A 23,706-nucleotide genomic window follows, 5' to 3' on the forward strand; every position below is an offset into this window, starting at 1 on the left:
TTATTTTTGTGTATGTGTTAGAAAGTATTCTAATTTCATTCTTTTACATGTAGCTGTCCAATTTTCCCAGCACCACTTACTGAAGAGGCTGTCTTTTTTCCATTGTATATTCGTGCCTCCTTTGTCAAAGATAAGGTGCCCATAAGTGCATGGGTTTATCTTTGGGCTCTCTATTCTGTTCCATTGATCTATATTTCTGTTTTTGTGCCAGTACCATACTGTCTTGATCACTGTAGCCTTGTAGTACAGTTTGAAGTCAGGGAGCCTCATTCCACTAGCTCCATCTTTCCTTCTCAAGATTGCTTTGGCTATTCGGAGTCTTTTGCGTTTCCATACAAATTGTAAAATTTCTTGCTCTAGTTCTGTGAAAAATGCCATTGCTAATTTGATAGGGATTGCATTGAATCTGTAAATTGCTTTGGGTAATATAGTCATTTTCACAATGTTGATTCTTCCAATCCAAGAACACGGTATGTCTCTCCATCTGTTTGTATCGTCTTTGATTTCTTTCATCAGTGTCTTATAGTTTTATGCATACAGGTCTTTTGCCTCCTTAGGCAGGCTTATTCCTAGGTATTTTATTCTTTTTGTTGCAGTGGTAAATGGGAGTGTTTCCTTAATGTCTCTTTCTGCTGTCTCATTGTTAGTGTATAGGAATGCAAGAGATTTCTGTGCATTAATTTTGTATCGTGCTACTTTACTAAATTCATTGATTAGTGATAGCAGTTTTCTGGTAGCATCTTTAGGATTTTCTATGTATAATATCATGTCATCTGCAAAGAGTGACAATTTTACTTCTTTTCCAATTTGGATTCCTTTTATTTCATTTTCTTCTCTGATTGCTGTGCATTTTTTTAAACTGAAATGCAAATCACACGTTAAAAAATTGACCATTTTCAAGTGAACAATTCAGTAGCACTTAGTGCATTCACAATATTGTGCAACCACCACCTGACCTGGTTCCGTAGCAGGTTGCTCACCCAAACAGGAGACTCCGGCACATTACACACTTGCCCTCCTTCCTCTCTCCTGCTCAGTCCCTGGCAACTAGCAATCTGCATTCTGCCTTTATGGATTTACCTACTCTGGACATTTCATGTAAGTAGAACCATACAATGTGTGACCCTTATGTCTGGTTTTCTTCGCTAAATACAGTGTTTCAGTCACCTTGTAGCATACATCAGTACTCCCTTCCTTTATGTGGCTGGACATATTCCATTGTCCATACCACAGTTTGTCTATGCATTCATCCATTCATGGACATTTGGGTTCTTTCTGATCTCCTTCACCAGAACTTTTAAATAAATTCATAATTTAACTTTAAATACTTACAAGTGTAACAGTAATGGAAATAGGAATACAGTGTTCCAATTTAAATTTTTTACATTTGTATTAATACTTAAAAACAAATATTTGTTTTTCCTTGTCTCACAGAGAGCGGAAAGAGGACATCTATGTAGGAGAAGTGTAGATCCATGTGATTTTCCAGAATATTGCACTGGGGAATCTGAGTTTTGTGTACCTGATGTGAAATCTGCTGATTTAGAACCCTGCAATAATAAGAGTGCCTATTGCTTTCTAGGAGTGTGCCGAGATAGAACGAAACAGTGTATAGAGCTGTTTGGAAAATGTAATCATTTTATCTTTTTTCTGAGCTTTATTTTTAAACTGTATTTTTCTGAAGTCAGTAATATACTCTACAGCCAGAATGAAAAGTATTGTTTGTTGAATCCAAATTTGAACATAAAATTCCAAATCAAAGTAGCTTTTAACTACGTCAAGAGGTAAAATAGACCTAATAAGAACAGGAGAAAAAGAATAGGATATTAGTCAAATTTCAGGTGATTGGTGGAAAGTGAGTAGAGTAGAGAATTGTAGATAAAAGAGCAGATGACTGTTGGATTTCTCAGTTATTTCTGCACTGTCATACCAAGTTTCCTATTCTCAAGTGAGTAGTTTTTAGTAAGAGTTTCTCATTTTTGTATAGTCAGTAGAGGACACTGAAAATTTGTAATAGATGACACTGACTAGGCATTGCTATTATTTAGATATTTCTGTATTAATTTACCACACTTTTAGCTTTTAATTTTTTTTAAGATGAGTAATTGGAACTTTATTTATTTTTTTAGTTGCTAAAGAATCTAGTTATGTATGTGCACAAGAAGTAAATTATCAATTCGATAATTTTGGAAACTGTAAGGGACGCAGATGTATATTTAGGTGTGTATTTAGAAATTTATGCATTTTCTAAATGTATGTGTGAGTGTGAGTGTGTGTGTGTACTGCAGAGAGTCACTTAATATAGATGAATTTATATGTTGCACTTTATTAGTTGGTGTATGTTCTGAATGGCTTTGGTGGTATAATCTGAGTAACATTTTGAATTATCCCCATACTCTGAACTGTTTTTTATCTAATGTATTGTGTCCCTAAGAGACCTTTGGGCATTAAAAGAGTTTGTTGTTATATTGCCAGCAATCTCCTTTGTGGAAAGTTAGTTTGTCACTGGACACATTCACAGATAGTACCGAGGAATGACATTGATATTCAGTATACCTACTATGGAGGCCAGGTATGTATGTCAGGAAGTTTAAGAAATTCTTCAACATTGGATCTTACCATTGCCGCGAATGGCTCCCCATGTGGAGAAACAAAGGTAAATAAAAATTTTACTTGATTCTTTATATGGTGTGTGGATGTCTGAGTGTGTGTGTGTGTGTGTGTGTTTGAGAGAGAGAGAGAGGCCTTATGATTTTTTTATTTATAATTAGTGGTATAAATCTTGGTTACTGTATCCTGATCTTAAAACTCAAAGCTCAGAATTTCTGTTGGCCAAAGGAACATTTGGTTCACTTTTTATTGTGAATTTTGCTATAGTTATTTCAACTTGTTTTCTCACACTTGAGAATCTAAGCCTCTTTGTTAGGCAAGGATCTGGTCTGCAATAGTTTGTGTAAACAAAGAAAAAAAAAAGCATTGAATGATACATCAAAAAACAAAAATAGATCAGAACAAACTGAGTAATGAGAAAAACAAGAAAACCAAAAAAACCAACATTTAGTATTGCAGTACTTGACTAGGAGAATTAATTTATTGCAATGAAAGTGAAATGTTTACTTTCTCATTAGCCTGCTTCCCTAGTTCTTTCTTCAAAAGCAAAACATACTTGTTAAAAACTTGACGCTCCCACAGGATGAGATTATAAAACAGAAAAATACTAAGTATTTTTCTTATTCTTAAATACTTCGAGTAATATAACAAAGAATTTTTAAACTAGCACTATTAAAAACTAGTAGATGAAAGAAAAAAGGGAAACAATTATTTCACATTTTAATTAAAATAATTACATTCAGATACAATATTTTAAGAAATGAAGAATAAGAGGAAAATGGAAGTGAACAGTAAACTTATCTCAGAATAGGAAATGATAGTCTCACAGAAAAATACTGAAGTAATGATAAGGGAACATACTGCTGCTGACTGCATTAGAAGGCAATGTGTCATTCCCTGCAAGGATCATTTAAAACAAAGTGCAAAAATGCTTACTATAAGTATGGGAGAGTAAATATGTCAATTTATTAACTAATTTAACTACTCCTTAATTAGAAAAAAGTGTTATATATGTGTGGCTTAACACAAAAAAATTAATTTGGTCTTTGCCCCTGGTTTCTGGCACAGAGCTCCTAAACCCCTTGGAATTTCCTGACTGATAGGAATGTTTTCTTTTATTCATAATGAGGTTCATCCAAAGAAACCTAAGTTTATGCTCATAAGGTGACAGGATGGGGCCTCTAGATGGCTTCAGAATGGTGCTGGTCACCAGAAAGACCAAATGATTAGAGGGATGGAGCTTTAAGCTCTGCTCACAACTTCAGTAGAAGGGAGTGGTGTGGCTGGAGATTGAAGTCTGTAAAGACTTTTGAATGATTAGACTCAGAGAGTTTCCAAGTTGGTGAACACATCAATTTTCTGTAATGATGTGCCTGGAGAGGGTGTTGGAAGCCACGACATCCCCCCACCCCACAGCGTACCTTGACTTGTGCATCTCTTCCAGTTGGCTGTTCCTGAGTTCTATCCTTTATCATAAACCAATACATATAAGTAAAGTGTTGTCCTGAGTTTGCTGAGCCAAATGAGCAAATTATCAAACCTGAGGAGAGAACCATGGAAACCTCCAGCTTATAAAGCTTTTGACCTCCAGTTGGTCAAAATTGTGGAAACTGGAATCTGGTGTCTAAAGTGGGGACAGTGTTGTGGGACTAAGCCCTTTAACTTGAGGGATCTGATTCTATCTCCAGGTGGATAATGTCAGAAATGAGTTGAATTGAATTCTTGGACATTCAGTCGGCATCAGAGAAAACACCCCCACTACGTATATGTTTATCACAATATATATGTATATCATGTACACGTGCGCGTGCACACATACCCCCCCCCAATATATATCAGTGCAAAAAAAAATCATGAAATTGAACATATGACTAAGGAACATGAAAATATTCTAACTTAACCTGTGATTAAATAAACTCAAGGTAAGTGAATATTCAGCTGTTGCTTTTGTGTTGTCATTTGGACATCAAAAATAATATTTGATGGCGAGAAGATGAAGATGGCATTGTAGGAGGATACTAAACTCACCTCTCCCCAGGAACACATCAAAGATACATCTACATATGAAGCAATTCTTCCTGAAAAGAAACTGGATATTGGTCATGAAGAAAGGGATGAGAAGCAATCAGTAGGGGACCTGTGCCCCTAGGAGGGGACGTAGAGGAGGAGGGGGAGATCATGGGTTTGGATATCCTCCCTGGGGAGTGATAGGTTCAAACCATATATTGGACGTCCCAGGCCTGGGGTCTGACACAGGGAAGAGTCCCCTTAGCTGGTTTGAAAACTAGTGGGCCTTACAGGAGGGCTGTAAGAAACCAAGACTCTGCCTGTAAAGAACCTCTCCCCCCTGGCTTACTCCTGGGAACAAGCAGAGAAAGTGGACTGAAACTGCCTAGACTTCTGGCCCATTTCCTGAGACCATGCCAGTTGCACCCCACCCCATGCTGAACACCCACCCTGGCCGCTCTAGCTCCAGCACAGCTTTCCAGTAGGGCAAAGGGTATTGTTGCTGAGGAGAGAGGGTACTTGGGAAGGATGGAGCTGGCTCGACCTGGCTCTGTATCTGAGGGGGGTGAGGGCAGCTATTTCTAGTGCTCATGGAGGGAGTGGATCAGGAGCTGTCTGGAGTTCTGACTGACATGCCAGAAACATACCCAGCCACACCAGGCATCCACTCCAGCCCCTCTTGCTTCAGGGATGCTACTCTCTGGGGCAAAAATGCCATTGCCAGTAGGGAGGTGGGAGAGTGCACACATAAAGGGAACTGAACCAGCTTGGATCCAAACTTCAGGGCTTTTGGTCCGGCCCCTTCGGACCTGACCCCATCTCCAATAGGGTGGTGATAGCCATGAATCGTAGAAGAAGCCTCAGCTCACACTTGGCACTGGCTGTAACCCCTCTATCGCCAGTCCTACCTCCCACCAAGGTGACAGCAGGCAGCACACCCTGGGGGAAGATATAACTCGTGATCATGTCAGATCCACTTCTCCCACAAAAGCCACTGGGCACACAGAGACTTTATAGGGACACTCTCACAAAGATATCCCTTCAAGACTAGGATAGGTAACTTTTTCACTTAATTTCATAGAGATAAAGTCAAACAAAATGAGAAGACAGAGGAATAATTTCCAGTGAAAGAAAAAGAAAAAGAAAAGCTGAGAAAACAACTAACAAAGATAAATAATTTATCAGATAAAAAGTTTAAAGCATTAGTAATAAGAATGCTAACTGAACTTGGAAAAAGAATAAATGAACACAGTGAGAATTTTAACAAGGAACTAGAAAATATAAAAAAGAACCAGTCGGAGGTGAAGAGTGCAATAACTAAAAGAGATTTACAGATATAGAGAACAAGCTAGTGATTACCAGTGGGGAGAGGGAAGTGCAGAGAGATTAAAAGGCACAAACTCCTATGTATAAAATAAATAACCTACAAGAATATATTGCACAGCACAGAGAATATAGCCAATATTTTATATTAACTTTATTATTTTTTTTAATTTTTATTTTATATTGCAGTATAGTTGATTAACAATGTTGTATTAGTTTTAGTTTCAGGTGTACAGCAAAGTGATTCAGTTATACATATATATATAAATCTATTCCTTTTCAGATTCTTTGCCCATTTAAGTTATTACAGAATTTTGAGCAGAGTTCCCGGTGCTGTACAGTAGGTCCTGTTAGTTATCTGTTTTAAATATAGCAGTGTGGACATGTCAATGCCAAACTCCCAATCTATCCCTCCACCCTTCCCCCTGGTAACCATAGTTCATTCTCTAAGTCTGTAAGTCTGTTTCTGTTTTATAAGTAAGTTTATTTGTATCATTTTTTTTGAGATTCCACATATAATCAATATCATATAATATTTGTCTTTCTTTGTCTGACTTACTTTACTTAGGATGGTAATCTCCAGGTCTATCCATGTTGCTGAAAATGGCATTATTTCATTCTTTTTAATGGCTGAGTAATATTCCATTGTATATACGTACCACATCTTCTTTATCCATTCATCCATCAATGGAAATTTAGGTTGCTTCCATGTCTTGGCTATTGTAAACAGTGCTGCAATGAACATTGGGGTGCATGTATACTTTCGAACCAAGTTTTTCTCCAGATATATGCCCAGGAGTGGGATTGCTAGATCATATGGTAGCTCTGTTTTTAGTTTTCTCAGGAACCTCCATACTGAGTTTCTCCATAGTGGCTGTACCAATTTATATTCCCACCAACAATGTAGGAGAGTTCCCTTTTCTCTGTACCCTCTCCAGCATTTATTGTTTGTAGATTTTTGATGATGGCCATTCTGATTGGTGTGAGGTGATACCTCATTGTAGTTTTGATTTGCATTTCTCTAATAATTAGTGATGTCGACCATCTTTTCATGGCCCTGTTGGCTATCTGTAGGTCTTCTTTGGAGAAATGTCTATTAAAGTCTTCTGCCCACTTTTTGTTTGGGTTGTTTGTTTTTATTGTATTGAGCCTCATGAGCTGTTTGTAAATTTTGGAGACTAATCCTTTGTTGGGTGCATCATTTGCAAATGTTTTCTCCCATTCTTTGGGTTGTCTTTTCGTTTTATATATGGTTTCCTTCGCTGTGCAAAAGCTTTTGAATTTAATTAGACCCCATTTGTTTATTTGTATTTTAATTTCCATTACTCTGGGAGATGGGCTGAAAAAGATATTGCCGCAATTTATGTCAGAGAGTGTTCTGCCTATGTTTTCCTGTAAGAGTTTTATAGTATCCATTCTTACATTTAGGTCTTTAATCCATTTGACTCTATTTTTGTTTGTGGTGTTAAAGTGTTCTGCTTTCATTTTTTTTACATGTACCTGTCCAGTTTTCCCAACACCACTTTTTGAAGAGACTGTCTTTCCTCCATTGTATAGTCTTGGCTTCTTTGTCACAGATTAATTGACCATAGGTGCATGTGTTTATTTCTGGGCTTTCTATCTTGTTCCATTGATCTATGTGTCTATTTTTGTGCCAGTACAAATATACCGTTTTGATGACTGTAGCTTTGTAGTATAATCTTAAGTCAGGAATCCTGATTCCTCCATCTCCACTTTTCTTTCTCAAGATTGCTTTGGCTATTCAGGGTCTTTTGTGTCACCATACAAATTTTAAGATTTTTTTGTTCTAGTTCTGTGAAACATGCCATTGGTGATTTGATAGGGATTGCATTGAATCTGTAGACTGCCTTGGGTAGCATAGTCATTTTCACAATATTGATTCTGCCTATCCAAGAATATGGTATATCTTTCCATCTGTTTGTTTCATCTTCTAAATAAGCTACAAGAATATATTGCACAACACAGAGAATATAGCCAAATTTTTATATTAATTTTAAATGGTGTATAATCTATAAAAATATTGAATCACTGTGTTATACACTTGAAACTAATATAATACTGTATATCAACTATACTTCAATTAAAAAAGGAAAATAATTTTTGATGGTGAGAAGCATTACCTATTATCATCATAAAACAAATATAAATTAACACATACTTTGTGGAAAGTGATTTAGAAATGTTTAAGGAGTCAAATATATCATCATACTTTTTATCCATTTCTAACGTAACAAAGTTTAATTTTCAAATTTAGGAAATAGACATTGGTGTAGAGCAATTATGATGTGAGTTATAATAGGGAGAAAAAGCAAGACACACTAAATGCCAATTATAGGTTGATCAGATAAATTACAGCATATCCAATACTGTATTTCTGTCTAAAATGGCACTTGCAAATATTGTTTAGTTACGTGAAGGTATGTAATATTATGGTGAGTAAGAAATCAAGGCAAAACCTGCAAGACATTATTTCTACTTTTTTATTTTGTATTTTATTGAATATAGTTGATTTACCATGTTGTGTTAGTTTCTGGTGTACAGCAAAGTGATTTAGTTATACATAGAAATATATATGTTCTTTTTCACATTCTTTTCCATTTTGGTTTATTATGGAATATTGACTATAGTTCCCTGTGCTATACAGTACAACTTTGTTGTTTATCTATTTTGTTTATAGTAGTTTGTATCTGTTAATCCCAAACTCCTCATTTATCCATCACCCACCCCCTTCATTTGTACTCTTTTGATTGCAATGAAAATTCTGTGTGTTGTGATTTCTACTAAAACATAGATTGTGTCATTGACTTAAGTTTTCTTGCTGGTCCTCCCCAAACCAAGATTGTAGCAAAGCTGTGACTTTATTTCTAGTAATGATAGCTTTATAATAGATTTTTAAAGTTAAGTTTCTAAAAGAAACCTTAACATCAAGAAGTTTTGGCATCGATGGCATGCAAAAGCATTTAAAACATAGGAAGATCCAGTAAAAGATACACAAGACAGTCTCTACATTGACAATGGCAAAGCAGTACTAGAGAATCAGGAGGACTTACATAAATGAAGGGGTAAACTACTCAATAATTGGAAGACAATATTGTTAAGATGTCAGTGTTCTCAAAATCAGCTGATGAATATGATGCAGTCAAGAATCAAAATACTACAAGGCCATAGTGATCAAGACAGTATGGTACTGACACAAAAATAGAAAGGAAGATCAATGGAATAGAATAGAGAACTCAGAAGTGAGCCCAAACACATATGGGCACCTTATCTTTGACAAAGGAGGCACGAATATACAATGGAAAAAAGACAGCCTCTTCAATAAGTGGTGCTGGGAAAATTGGACAGCAACATGTAAAAGAATGAAATTAGAACACTTCCTAACACCATACACAAAAATAAACTCCAAATGGATTAAAGACCTACATGTAAGGCCAGACACTATAAAACTCCTAGAGGAAAACATAGGCAGAACACTCTATGACATACATCAAAGCAACATCCTTTTTGACCCACCTCCTAGAATCATGGAAATAAAATCAAGAATAAACAAATGGGACCTCATGAAACTTAAAAGCTTTTGCACAGTGAAAGAAACCATAAACAAGACTAAAAGGCAACCCTCAGAATGGGAAAAAATAATTGCCTATGAAACAACGGACAAAGGATTAACCTCCAAAATATACAAGCAGCTCATGAAGCTTCATACCAAAAAAGCAAATAACCCAATCCACAAATGGGCAGAAGACCTAAATAGACATTTCTCCAAAGAAGACATACAGATGGCCAACAAACACATGAAAAGATGCTCAACATCACTCATCATCAGAGAAATGCAAGTCAAAGCCACAATGAGGTATCACCTCACACCAGTCAGAATGGCCATCATCACAAAATCTGGAAACAACAAATGTTGGAGAGGGTGTGGAGAAAAGGGAACTCTCCTGCACTGTTGGTGGGACTGTAAGTTGGTACAGCCACTATGGAAAACAATTTGGAGGTTCCTTAAAAAACTACAAATAGAACTACCATATGATCCAGTAATCCCACTCCTGGGCATATACCCAAAGAAAACCATAATCCCAAAAGAAACTTGTACCATAATGTTTATTGCAGCACTATTCACAATAGCCAGGACATGGAAGCAACCTAAATGCCCATCAACAAATGAATGGATACAGAAGATGTGGCATATATATACAATGGAATATTACTCAGCTATAAAAAGGGATGAGATGGAGCTATATGTAATGCAGTGGATAGAACTACAGTCTGTCATACAGAGTGAAGTAAGTCAGAAAGAGAAGGACAAATATTGTATGCTAACTCATATACGGAATCTAAAAATGGTACTGATGAACTCAGTGACAAGAACAAGGATGTAGATACAGAGAATGGACTGGAGAACTCGAGGTTTGGGAGGGGGCGGGGGGTGAAGGGAAAGCTGAGACGAAGTGAGAGAGTAGCACAGACATATATATACTACCAACTGTAAAATAGATAGTCAGTGGGAAGTTGTTGTATAACAAAGGGTGTCCAACTTGAGGATGGAAGATGCCTTAGAGGACTGGGGTGGGGAGGGTGGGGGGGACTCGGGGGGGGGGAAGTCAAGGAAGGGAGGGAATATGGGGATATGTGTATAAAAACAGATGATTGAAGTTGGGGTACCCCCAAAAAATTAATAAATAAAAAATAAATAAATAAAATTTAAAAAAAAGAAAAAAAAAAGAATCAAAATTCCAGCAGGTTTCTTTTTTTGGGGGGTGGGGGGTGGGGTGGGGGATGTGTTACTGGTAGAAATTGAAAAACTGATTTAAAGTCTTATATTAAAATGTAAAGGCTTCTTTACCACATTCTCATCAAATGTGGGTCCTTTGTAAAAATCAATCTATTGACCTGACCGATAGATAAGAAAAGAGAGAGAAAAAGAGATTTTATTTCTTATCTATCAGCATGAAGAAGAGTATGTCTTCCTTATCAATTATAATGAAAATTATAAATGTTATACTCCTAAATTTAATACTGTAATTACTAAGTGAACGATATATTACATGAAGATAGGCATTATTCTACCAGTGCAGGTTTGCTCAATATTGGTTGTGATAGAGGCTTCTTTGAATTGTTTATTCATAAGACAGAACAGGAGTTTATCAAACTGATTGTAGTTTATATAATTAGGTGAGGGGTGTTAAGCATATCTCAGCATATTCATTTCAAACTTGAAAAAAAATGCCTGGGGCATGTAATTATCCAAAAATAGGTAAGCTAATCAATAACTGAATAAATAAAATTAACTGTCTTTTCCTTACATTCTTATACATGGAGCTATATGAAAACATGCTTACATAATCCAAGCTTCTCTCATCAGGAAATATCTTTTTTTAGTTATATCAAGGATTTTTTTTTTTTTGAATCATGCTGTGATTTCTTCTGGGACACTATTAATGTTTCTTTTTTAAAGAGGGAAATCTTATGTGTTAGTCAATATTCAAAACACCATCCCAACCACTGACCAAGACTAAGTATTTTCATAGTGTCCTTCGCTTTTCCTGTCATTACAAAAGAGCCAGCTACAAATTGATCTGTTTAGTTGCAATAAATTCTATCAGAAGCATGGTTCTTAACTTTTCCTGGCTTACTTTTCTCCTAAAAACAACCCAGGGAGCTGTGACTGGTTTATTATTGCCTCAATGACAATGTTTAAGAGTACTAGAATGAAAATCCTTTTGTGGACAGGTAATGCTGTTTCATCCAACATTTTGTCATCCTTGCTGGCTTCATCAGCACACTTTCAGTTAATGAAAGCTGATATTTGTTCTTTCCTTAGTTAGCAATGGTGATAGAAAATGGTACTTTTAGACTCTTCGTCGGATAGTGGGTATTCTATCAGATACTTAAGAAAATCCATCAGATAGTCTGAGTAGGTTCTCCCAAAGATATTCAAATTAAATTGAAATTTGGATAGACAGATATTAACATAGAGTTTACATAGAAATCAGGTTAAATAAATAAATAATTGAAATAATATCCTATATTTAGTGAGCATTTCCTATGGGCCAAACACAGCTTTTGTTCCTTTATACATAACAAGATATTTCATCTTCATAACCTATGAGATAGTTATTATTCCAGATTCAAAGATGGATAAACTGAGGTGTATGGGGGGAGTAAATAAATTTCTCAAGGTCACCTTTGCTAGTGCAAAAGATAAGACATATGGACATTAAAGTTGGAGAAAATGCAAAAATGACAAGAACACTGGTACTGAGCATTGATCATTGGGCTTTGTGAGTAAAGCAGTTCTTGTACTGAGTATTGGCTCTGTCAGTCACTGGTGGGTTGAGCTTAAAAGTGTACATTTAATTCTCATCAAATATAAAATGAGGATAAAAATATCTCCTTTACAGGGCCAATTAGGGCATATATTATAAAAATGCATAGAAAGTGCAAAGGCTCAAAGTTGGCTAGTTTTGCTCTTATACCAGTAAACTCACAACTCTTCTCCCTGAAAGGAAAAAAAATGATCTCTTATTCTCAAAATTTGATGTTTGATAAGGTAATAACATATCTTTTGACTTCAAGTTCTTTTATTAGAATGAGTAGATGTTATGAAATTCAGGTTCATCCAAGGTATATATCATATTGTGCCTCTATGTACCAAATACAATTGATCAACTTTTGACCTTGAGGGTAAAGTAGTTATTGGTGGTGGTTACTTTAACATTGTAGTTTTGTGAAAATGGAGTGTGCCAAGAGCTCCACAAGTACCGACAGAAACCAAATTGCAGCTCACTAGAAATGTGCGGAGGACATGGGGTATGTAATTGTTACTCTATTTTTATGTATAGTTTTTTAAAGTCCATATCAATAACATTTTCCAGGATAATAATAAGCTTGAGAATTATTTGATGTGGAAATTTCTTTGGAAAATTTCAGTTAAATGTGAAAAGTACGTTTCATTATTTATACATATGTATATGATCTATGTATTCAATCGGATCATTACACACCTCATGAGCTAATAAGTTTTGAACTTTGTACAAAAACGCAGTATGAAACAATCTATTATTATAATGATAGATCAAGACTGTGAAATTTTGAAAATAGATATAGTATTACATGTATATATTTATATATATGTAAATATTGCCTGTAATTGAGTGAATGTATACTGTTATATATTAAACACTCACAAACAATATATTTGTATTACACATATCACTTATAATTTAATTTTTTTTGAGAGCAGAGTTCCTTGTCCATTCAGATCTGTTTCAGACATCAGTGTCTTGGATGTATTTTTCTCTATGGCTCTTAACTATATTTGAAAAGTCATTCACTGATGGACTTTTGGATAATGTTAAATTTTTACTTAACTATTGTAAATAGTGGCACTGTGGGCATCATTATACATTAACCTTTGCACATTTATCTGATTTCATAAATTGTTAGCCTTGAAATCTGATAGGTCAGATATATGCATAATCTGGATTTTTATAAATATTATATGTCTTCAGGAAATATTATATCAGTTTTTGCTTTCACCGATCATGTATGAAAATGTATATTTCTCCAAATTCAGGTCAGACTAGGTTCTTAGATTATTAATGTCATCTAATATGCTAAATCTATTAACTTGTGTTTATTTAGTAATTAATGATACAGTTAACTATGTCTGGTCACATTTGCCATTTGCATTTCTATTTGTCCATCCATTATGAAGTTATCTCCTGAGTTATAGAAATTTTGTAAACTTTGTAACTTTTTCCAAGTATGTGTTAGTGTCTCCTGCCATCTTGATGCCTCATATTTTATATAGTCATCCGGGAAATATGTGACATGTCTGTGTGTCTTGTATCAAAATTTTCTCCCAAATCACGTCCTGTTATTTACAATATCGTTTCTGTTCCATTCCTTTCTTATTTAATTTTAATTTAATTTTTGCATGAGCCTATTCCTAGATTCCCTCTGCTGCTTCTGACCCTTCTTTTCACAAGATCGTATTTATAGATATTTTCTAGCCTTCCTATTTTCTAGCAAAATAAATTTTCCCAACTGTACCTGAATAAGCAAGCTTCACTCTTTAGTTTTTTCCCCATGTTTTGTAAAAGTTGGCTCTTATCACAGCCTTTTAAAAGATCTGGCACAATTCATAATAAATTTTAACTACTGCTGTAATTTCTAGCTTCATAATTTCTGTGCCTTTCTAGAAAAGACAGTTCTATATTTTCAGTTGTATCAAAAATGTTATCTACTTTTATTAAATAATATAATAGACAAATTAGAGAAAATCTCTATGACATTTGAAAAGCATTGAATGGAAATTTATTGTATTGCATTTTATTTTAAAAATTATTTTCCACATTAAAGTGAAAACTACCTGTAATATACCAAATTACAGTACTTTAATAATTTACATTGACCAACAATTAAAAATAATGCATTTAAACTTTATATTGCATATAAAATGGTCTTACTCTTTCTTTGGCTTTGGTTTTAGGTTTGCAATAATCTCCTTCACTGTCACTGTGACCGTGGGTATGCGCCCCCAAACTGTAACAACACACCCTCATCACCAGGAGGAAGTATTGATGATGGGTTTTGGACCTCTGTAGGTTAGTATCTAAATCGCTGCTCCCACAGAGCTTTCTGTACTTAAAGAAATATCCTTATATCTCCACTGTCTCTGTGACTATTAAGCACCTGTCATGTGGATAGCGCAACTTAAGGAACTAAAACTTCCATTTAATTTAATTTAATTTAATTTAATTTAATTTAATTTAAACAGTCATTTGTGGCTAGTAGCTACTAGACAGCACAGCTCTAGATCATACTGTCAATCAAAATTTTGTGTGTGCTTTTATTTTATTTTATTTTATTTTATTTTTATTTATTTGATTGTGCCAGGTGGGCTCCTTAGTTGCGGCTCGAGGGCTCCTTAGTTGCGGTAGGCAGGCTCCTTAGTTGTGGCAGACAGGCTCCTTAGTTGTGGCATGTGAACTCTTAGTTGTGGCATGCGAACTCTTAGTTGGGGCATGCACATGGGATATAGTTCCCTGATCAGAGATGGAACCTGGACCACTTGCATTGGGAGCATGGAGTCTTAACTGCTGGGCCACCAGGGAAGTCCCTCTATGTGCTTTTAATTCAATGCAGACATGAACATTCTAATAAATCTCCCCCTTAATTTTAACCATAGTTCCCCAAACATTTCTATTTATACAGCAGTTTTCTAGATAGGTGATAATTTTGTGATATAGTTTGTATATTCCAAGGATGTTAACTACTGGGATGTGCTAGTTCACGAACGAGTTGCCTCTTTCAAGTTACCTATACTATTGAAGAGTAAAAACAATAAAATCTTCCATATCCATAGTTTATGAGTAGTAGATGGCAAAAAACATTTTCTATATTTGGTGAACATTCATAAACAAATATAGCATATTTGTTTTTTCTAAACTTCGCAATGTAAAACTCTCATAATAATATAATTCCAATAATGTCTTTCCATCATTTGTGCTTCTGTTTTTATTTTATTTATGTATATGTTTTGAACCTGATAATACTTGAACATCATTCTGTTTCTCTTAAAATAGTCAATGGAATGTTAAAGACTTTTAATATAAATATTTATATTTGCCCCCATGTATTTACTGTTTTCTAGGGCTTTTCAACTTCTCCAGCACATTCAAATTTCCATACGGGTCATTTCTTTTCAACTGGAAAAACTTTCTTTTGTATTTCTTTCTGTGTGTACCTTATTGTGACTAATTGTCTCAGCTTTTGTCATTGAAATGTTTTTATAATGCCTTAATTTGTGAATGGTGTTTTCACTGGAAGCAGAATTGTTTCTTTCAGCCATTCAAAGACGGAATCCCTTTGTATCCTGGCTTCTGTTTTGTGGTGAGAATGTAGCCGTCATTCTTATTGTTCATCCCAATAATATGATGCTTCTTTCATTGCTTGTCTGAGTTTCAGACTCACTTTATATCTCAGGTTTTCCATAGTTTCACTATGGTTTAGCAAGACGTGTTTTTCTTTGAATTTATTCTCTTGGGTTGGCTGAGATCTTGAATCAATAAGTTGTAGTATTTTGGGAAATCTTGGAGAAATTATTAGTCATTGTCTCTTTTTTAATATTTATTTTTTATCAAACATATTTTGCTTTTTAAAAATGTCCGCACAGTGGCATTCACTCTGTGGTGTACGGTTCTGTGAGTGTGGACAAATGCATGTGTTGTGTTCCCACCACCACAGTCAAGATGCACGACAGCTGCTTCATCTCAGAGCTTCCCTCTGGCTGCAGCCCTTTGTGTTCCTCCCCCACTGCCAGTGCCTCGCAGCCAGTGACCTGGGCTCATCACTATAGAGTCGCCTTTTCCAGAGTGTCCTAGACAGGATATGTGCGTGTGAGATTCGTTCCTGTTCTCATATGTTTTAATAGTTCATTCTTTATTACTGTTAAGTAGCCCTCTCTTGAAAAGATGAACTATATAGATTGTTTTCTCCATTCACCCATTGAAGGGTATTTGGGTTGTTTCTAGATTTTGGCAATTTTGAATAAAGCCGCTATAAACATGTGCACATAAGCTTTTCTCTGTATTTAAGTTCCCAGTTTTTGATGGGTAAATACCTAGGAGCTTATGCTAAGTCATTTATTTAGCATTTAATATCAGTATTAGTATTTATTTGGTATTAGTATTTACTTAGTCTTTTACTAAGTGTATTTTTTTAGTTGGTGTGTTTTAAACTTTGCATGTAGTAAACTATTTCCCAAAGTGGCTGTACCCTTCCCTCCATTTATCCATGAGAGTTCAAGTTGCTCTGCACAGGGGTTCCACACCTCTCAAGCACTTGATATTGTCATTATTGTTTTGTTTTGTTTGAATTTGTTTTGCCAGTTTTAGATATGTAATGCTATCTTGTGGTTTTTAGTTAACTTTTTATGTTGAGATAGTTTAGATTCACAAAGAGTTGCAAAGAAATGTAGAGGGAAGTTTTGTGTAAACTTTACTCAGTCTCCACCAATGTTACTGTGTTTCAGCACTTTAGTAGAATACCAAAACCAGGAAATGGACATTGGTAAAACGCACATACCTTACTCAGATTTTACCAATAGCCATGCACTCATTTGCGTATATGAGTGTGAGTGCATACATGTGGGTGTGCGTGTATTTAGTTCTCTGCAGTTTCACCACATGTTCAAATTCTTGTAGCCACCACCAAAATCAAAATGCAGAACTCTATCGTCACTACATGGCCCTAAATAGTCACCCCTCTTTTCACTATTGCTAACTCCTGGCAACTATTAAACTGGTCTCCATGTCTCTAATTATGTCATTGAATGAATGTTATATACACCTTCTCAGACGGTGTGTTTCTCTTTGATTTTAGCTTCTTTCTCTTGCATAATTTCTGTGAACTGCATCCAGGTTGTTGCATGAATGAATACTTTATTATTGTTGATTATTATTCCTTTCTATGAATACTTCAAAATGTGTTTAATTGTTCACCCATTGAAGGACGTCTGGCTGGTTACCAATTTTTAGCTATTATGAATAGCTCTGCAATGAACATTCATGTAGAAGATTCCACATGAAAGTAGAATTTTAATTCCCTGGGAAACATACCCGGAAGTGAAATTACTGGTCTGAGCGAAAGCCACATATAGTTTTAAAAGCAATTGCAAAGCTGTTTTTCATAGTGGCAATAACATTTGACATTTTCACCAATAATATACGAATGACCCAGCATTTTGTCATACTTCACAATATTTGATACTGTTTTTTTAGCCATTCTATTAGGTGTATGTTAGTATCCTATTGGGGTTTTAATCTGAACTTCCCTAATGGGTAATGATATTGAGTACTTTTAATGTGTTTATTTAATATCTGGATATGTCCTCTATATCAAAAAGTCTGTTCATATTTTTTGCCCAATTTCTAATTGGATTGTTTGTGTTTTTTACATGTTGAGTTTTCAGAAGTTTGTGTTTGTTTGTTTTCTAGATACACGCATTTTGTTGGATATATGATTTGCACATATTTTCACCAAGTCTGTAATTGTTTTTTTTTCCCTCAGACTGGAAACTTTTTTTTTTTAATCATATTTTGATAAGGTCTACTTGTTTCTTTTCTGGATCATGCGTTTGGTGTCAAGTACATGAACTCTCTGTCAATCTTAAATCCTGAAATTTTTCTGCTGTGATATTTCTAAAAGGTGTAGTTATATGTTTTACATTTAAGACCATGATCCATTTTAAGTTACTTTTTATAAAGGGTGGAAGATTAAAATGCTAATTTATGGGTGTCCAGTTGCTCCAGCACAGGTTTTTGAAAAAGCAACTTTCTGTTCAATGCTGCACCCTTCAGTTTCCCACCATTTCTTCTGCTGTGAACTCTGTCCCCTACTCTGTGGGAATGCTCTACTTTGCCTAGGACTCCAATTCTCCGTGCTGAGATCAGCAAATTATCCATAGGGAGAATTGCATTTCCGTAAAATCAATATCATGTTTGCTTTTCTTCAGATATTATAGTTCTGTGTTTCCTATTGACTTCCAGAAACCATTTCCTCTATGTATTTTGTCCTGTTTCATATTTTTATTATTTGACACATTTAATGGAAAATTTTCATCATGCCCCAAAGTGGAAGCTTCCTATCGTTCTTCCAGAGAGTAACAGATATCTCCCAGTTAATCTAGTAATAATTTCTTTAATCAGTCTTTGGAGTAATTAAGCACATGAGAAGGAAGCTCCACTTGCAACATGATAATTTTAGTAAAGATGGATTAAAGGAGAGTTGACCTTTCCTGATGGGTGAGGCTAGAAAGGAGAGCTTTGAAGTGCTGAGTTCTACCATAGCATGAGACTGCTGCAGTGTTGGATTAGTTTCAATATTTTTTCCATATATTTGCTAATTCATTTCTTACATAAAACTTCCTAAATCACTTTCTTTTAGGTAGATCACTTCTACTCAACATGTAATTGGACTGTGTATATGTTTCAATGTCATCTCTTTTCTCTTTTTGAAGGGGTATTAAATTCATATACACTTAATATCATCACAGTTGCTTTGGCGGTAGTACTGATTGCTTAATTTAGTTTTTTGTATTTTAATTGTCTGGTTTATTTCTTTTGCTTAACTGGACCAAGTTTAAATAGATTTCGTTTTCTAATAGTATGTAATATCTTTATAACACCAAGAGGGATATCTGTTTTTCTAATTAATACAGTCAATATTAAAACAACATCACTTTATACATCTATTATGTAAATTTAACCTAGTCAACTGTTATTGTTTTCTTTTTAAATTAGCCTGAGTTATATCAATAATTTTCCTTAATTTTTAAAACAGTTGTTTTTTTGCTCTGTTTTTAAATGGAAGAAACTATTAGATGATATTATCAATATAATATGTTCTAAGTAGCAGTTCATAGAAAGGAATATGATAAAAATCAAATACATGAGCATGTAGCACATAAATATTAAACATACATATAAAGATTAAAAATAAACCACATGTATTTGATACAAATATGTAATGCAGTTTGGGGCATAGTCCACAGAATATTGCAAAACATTTTTAAATTGTTTATTCATTCTATGATCATATTATGTGAATCCCAAATTTTTAAGATTCAAATTACTGATATGCTTTGAATGTCATTTTGCAAAAGTTAAAAGGTACGCTTATGTTTTCAGGTAAAACTACAGACATGTTGGTAAGACGACGTCGTGCTTCTCGAAAAAATGGCCTTGTGATCAGTTTCTGTGTTTTCCTACCCTTCCTCATTTTAATTGCCATCATTGCTCTTAAATGGGATAAAATGAAGATATTTTGGAACAAAGAGGATACAGCAAGTGGAGAGTAAGTAAACTCATTATTTTTATATTTAATATTTAAAATGCTTTATGAGAACAATCAAATGTTCAGAATATTGTAAGTAGGGACTCTTGGATGGATTGGGTTAATGTTAAGAAACATACCAAATGTTTAGATATATACCAGATTTTTTTCAGATTTCAGCCAGGTGGGTATCCTTCATATTAATTAGGCCCAGGAGCAACTGCAGTTACTCACTAAATCCATGTTGGCTGTAATTTCTTTTTTTTTTTTTTTTTTTTTTGGCACACGGGCTTAGTTGCTCCGCGGCATGTGGGATCTTCCTGGAGCTGGGATTGAACCCGTGACCTCTGCATTGGCAGGCGGATTCTTAACCACTGCGCCACCTAGGAAGCCCCGGCTGTAATTTCTTTAGAGGGTTCTGTCTACATCCCAAGCAACCCCATTTTCCTTCCGGTTATGCCAAGAAGATTAATAGAGACAGGGCAGCGTAGGATACAAGGAAGGTGATGATTAATAGAGATAGGGAAGCACAGAATATGGGGAGGCTGAGAAAATATAAGATGGCAAAGAATGAGGGAGAGAACACACATAGGCCACTGCCCATTTTACACATAATTAATAATGTTCGTGTGTTTCTAAAACTAGAATTAAGGCACTTGTGCAGCTTTTCCTTTTTTTTTTTCCCCAGAGCAGAGCATGATTAGGTCATTTTTTTAAAAATGAGATATAATTAACATATGACATTATATTAGTTTCATGGGTACAGCATCATGCTTTGATTTTATATATATTGCAAAATGATCACCATAGTAAGTCTAATTAACATTTGTCACCATACACAGTTATAAAATTTTGATTTTCTCCTGATGAGGATTTTTAAAATCTACTCTTTTAGCAAGTTTCAAATACGCAATTCATTATTATTAACTATAGTCAACATGCTGTACATTATATCCCCATGACATTGATTTTACAACTGGAAGTTGGTACCTTTTGACCCTCCTTACCCATTTTGCTACCCCCTTCAACCCGTCACCTCTGGCAACCACCAAGCTGTTCTCTATATCTATGAGGGGTTTTTTTTGTTTTGTTTTTTTCAGAGTCCACATGTAAGTGGGATCATACTTTCTCTGTGTGACTTATTTCACTTTCACACAGCTTTTTTCCTTACCTTAACACCAATACAAGCCACAATTTGCTGAGTGAATATGTAGGAAAATAAGAATGCAGAAGTAAGGGTAAAAAGTGAGCATCATTTCTTCATTGTAAAGGAAATCATTTTTGTTTCTCATTTGTGTAGCCAGAGATGCAGTTATTTTTTTAACAACTTTTATTGAGATACAATTGACATACAATAAAGTGCATATATTTAAAGTGTACAATTTGATGTTTTTTTCTCTTATTAGTAATGTATATATGGCATTCCCCCCAACCCCGTCCCCCCACAGCCCCCCGCCCCGCTTTCCCCACTTGGTGTCCATATATTTGTTCTCTAAATCTGTGTTTCTATTTCTGCCTTGCAAACTGGTTGATTTGTACCATTTTTCTATGTTCTGCATATATGTGTTAATATACGATATTTGTTTTTATCTTTCTGACTCACTTCACTCTGTATGACAGTCTCTAGGTCCATCCATGTCTCTACAAATGTCCCAATTTCATTCCTTTTTACAGCTGAGTAATATTCCATTGTATATATGTACCACATCTTCTTTATCTATTCATCGTTGATGGACATTTAGGTTGCTTCCATGTTCTGGCGATTGTAAATAGTGCTGCAATGAATATTGGGGTGCATGTGTCTTTTTGGATTATGCTTTTCTCTGGGTGCCCAGTAGTGGGATTGCTGGGTAATATAGTAATTCTATTTTTAGTTTTGCAAGGAACCTCCATACTGTTCTGCATAGTGGCTGTATCAATTTACTTTCCCACCAACAGTGCAGGACTGTTCTCTTTTCTCCACACCCTCTCCAGTATTTACTGTTTGGAGATTTTCTGGTGATGCCCATTCTAACTGGTGTAAGGTGATACCTCATTGTCATTTTGATTTGCATTTCTCTAATAATTAGTGATGTTGAGCAGGTTTTTATGTGCCTCTTGGCCATCCGTATGTCTTCTTTGGAGAAATGCCTATTTAGGTCTTCTGCCCATTTTTTTATTGCGTTGTTTGGTTTTTTGATATTGAGCTGCATGAACTCTTTATATATTTTGGAGATTAATCCTTTGTCTGTTGATTTGTTTGCAAATATTTTCTCCCATGCCGAGGGTTGTCTTTTCATCTTGCTTACAATTTCCTTTTCTGTGCAGAAGCTTTTAAGTTTCATTAGGTCCCACTTATTTATTTTTGTTTCTATTTCCATTACTCTAGGAGGTGGATCAAAAAAGATCTTGCTGTTATTTACGTCGAAGAGTGTTCTTCCTGTGTTTTCCTCTAGGAGTTTTATAGTGTCTGGCTTTACATTTAGCTTTTTAATCTATTTTGAGTTTATTTTTGTGTATGGTGTTAGGGAGTGTTCTAATTTCATTCTTTTACATGTAGCTGTCCAGTTTTCCCAGCACCATTTATTGAAGAGGCTACCTTTTCTCCATTGTATATTCTTGCCTCCTTTGTCATGGATTAGTTGACCATAGTTTATCTCTGGGCTTTGTATCCTGTTCCATTGATCTATATTTCTGTTTTGTGCCAGTACCATACTCTTTTGATTACTGTAGCTTTGTAGTATAGTCTGAAGTCAGGGAGTCTGATTCCTCCAGCTCCATTTTTTCCCTCAAGATTGCTTTGGCTATTCGGGGTTTTGGTGTCTCCATACAGATTTTAGGATTTTTTGTTCTAGTTCTGTAAAAAAAAAAACAAAAACAAAAACAAAAAAAAACATTGGATAATTTGATAGGGATTGCATTGAATCTGTAGATTGGTTTAGGGAGTATAGTCATTTTCACAATGTTGATTCTTCCAATCCAAGAACATGGTATATTTCTCCATCTGTTTGTGTTGTCTTTGATTTCTTTCATGAGTGTCTTAAAGTTTTCTGAGTACAGGTCTTTTACCTCCTTGGTTAGGTTATTTCCTAGGTATTTTATTCTTTTTGTTGCAATGGTGAATGGGATTGTTTCCTTAATTTCTCTTTCTGCTCTTTCATTGTTAGTGTATAGAAATGCAAGAGATTTCTGTGTGTTAATTTTGTATCCTGCAACTTGATCAAATTCATTGCTTAGCTCAAGTAGTTTTCCGGTGGCATCTTTAGGATTTTCTATGTATAGTATCATGTCATCTGCAAACAGTGACAGTTTTACTTCTTCTTTTCTAATTGGGGATTCCTTTTATTTCTTTTTCTTCTCTGATTGCTGTGGCAAGGACTTCCAGAACTATGCTGAATAGTAGTGGACATCCTTATCTTCTTCCTGATCTTAGAGGGAATGCTTTCCCTTTTTCCCCATTGAGAATGATGTTTGCTGTGGGTTTGTTATATATGGCCTTTATTACGTTGAGGTAGGTTCCCTCTATGCCCACCTTCTGGAGAATTTTGATCATAAATGGCTGTTGAATTTTGTCAAAAGCTTTTTCTGCATCTGTTGAGATGATCATGTGCTTTTTATCCTTCAATTTGTTAATATGGTGTATCACATTGATTGATTCGCATATATTGAAGAATCCTTGCATTCCAGGGATAAACCCCACGTGATCATGGTGTATGATCCTTTTAATGTGTTGTTGGATTCTGTTGGCTAGTATTTTGTTGAGGATTTTTGCATCTAAATTCATCAGTGATATGGGTCTGTAATTTTCTTTTTCTGTAGTATCTTTGTCTGGTTTTGATATCAGGGTGATGGTGGCCTCATAGAATGAGTTTAGGAGTGTTCCTTCCTCTGCAATTTTTGGGAAAAGCTTGAGAAGGATGGGTG

General features: G+C 35.1%; 1 protein-coding gene across 1 annotated transcript in view; it reads left to right on the top strand.

The window, feature by feature from the left end:
• LOC130830306 (A disintegrin and metallopeptidase domain 3-like) overlaps positions 1–23,706 on the top strand; it is a 99,572-nt gene that overhangs the window by 65,723 nt on the left and 10,143 nt on the right. The window contains exons 14-20 of the mRNA XM_057697474.1: positions 1,439–1,630; positions 2,130–2,220; positions 2,476–2,656; positions 12,688–12,774; positions 14,459–14,569; positions 17,028–17,040; positions 19,659–19,824. Coding sequence (XP_057553457.1) covers positions 1,439–1,630; positions 2,130–2,220; positions 2,476–2,656; positions 12,688–12,774; positions 14,459–14,569; positions 17,028–17,040; positions 19,659–19,824 — 841 coding nt within the window. The remainder of the gene's footprint in view (positions 1–1,438; positions 1,631–2,129; positions 2,221–2,475; positions 2,657–12,687; positions 12,775–14,458; positions 14,570–17,027; positions 17,041–19,658; positions 19,825–23,706) is intronic.

Source organism: Hippopotamus amphibius, chromosome 10, assembly GCF_030028045.1.
Source record: "Hippopotamus amphibius kiboko isolate mHipAmp2 chromosome 10, mHipAmp2.hap2, whole genome shotgun sequence".
NCBI lineage: Eukaryota > Metazoa > Chordata > Mammalia > Artiodactyla > Hippopotamidae > Hippopotamus > Hippopotamus amphibius.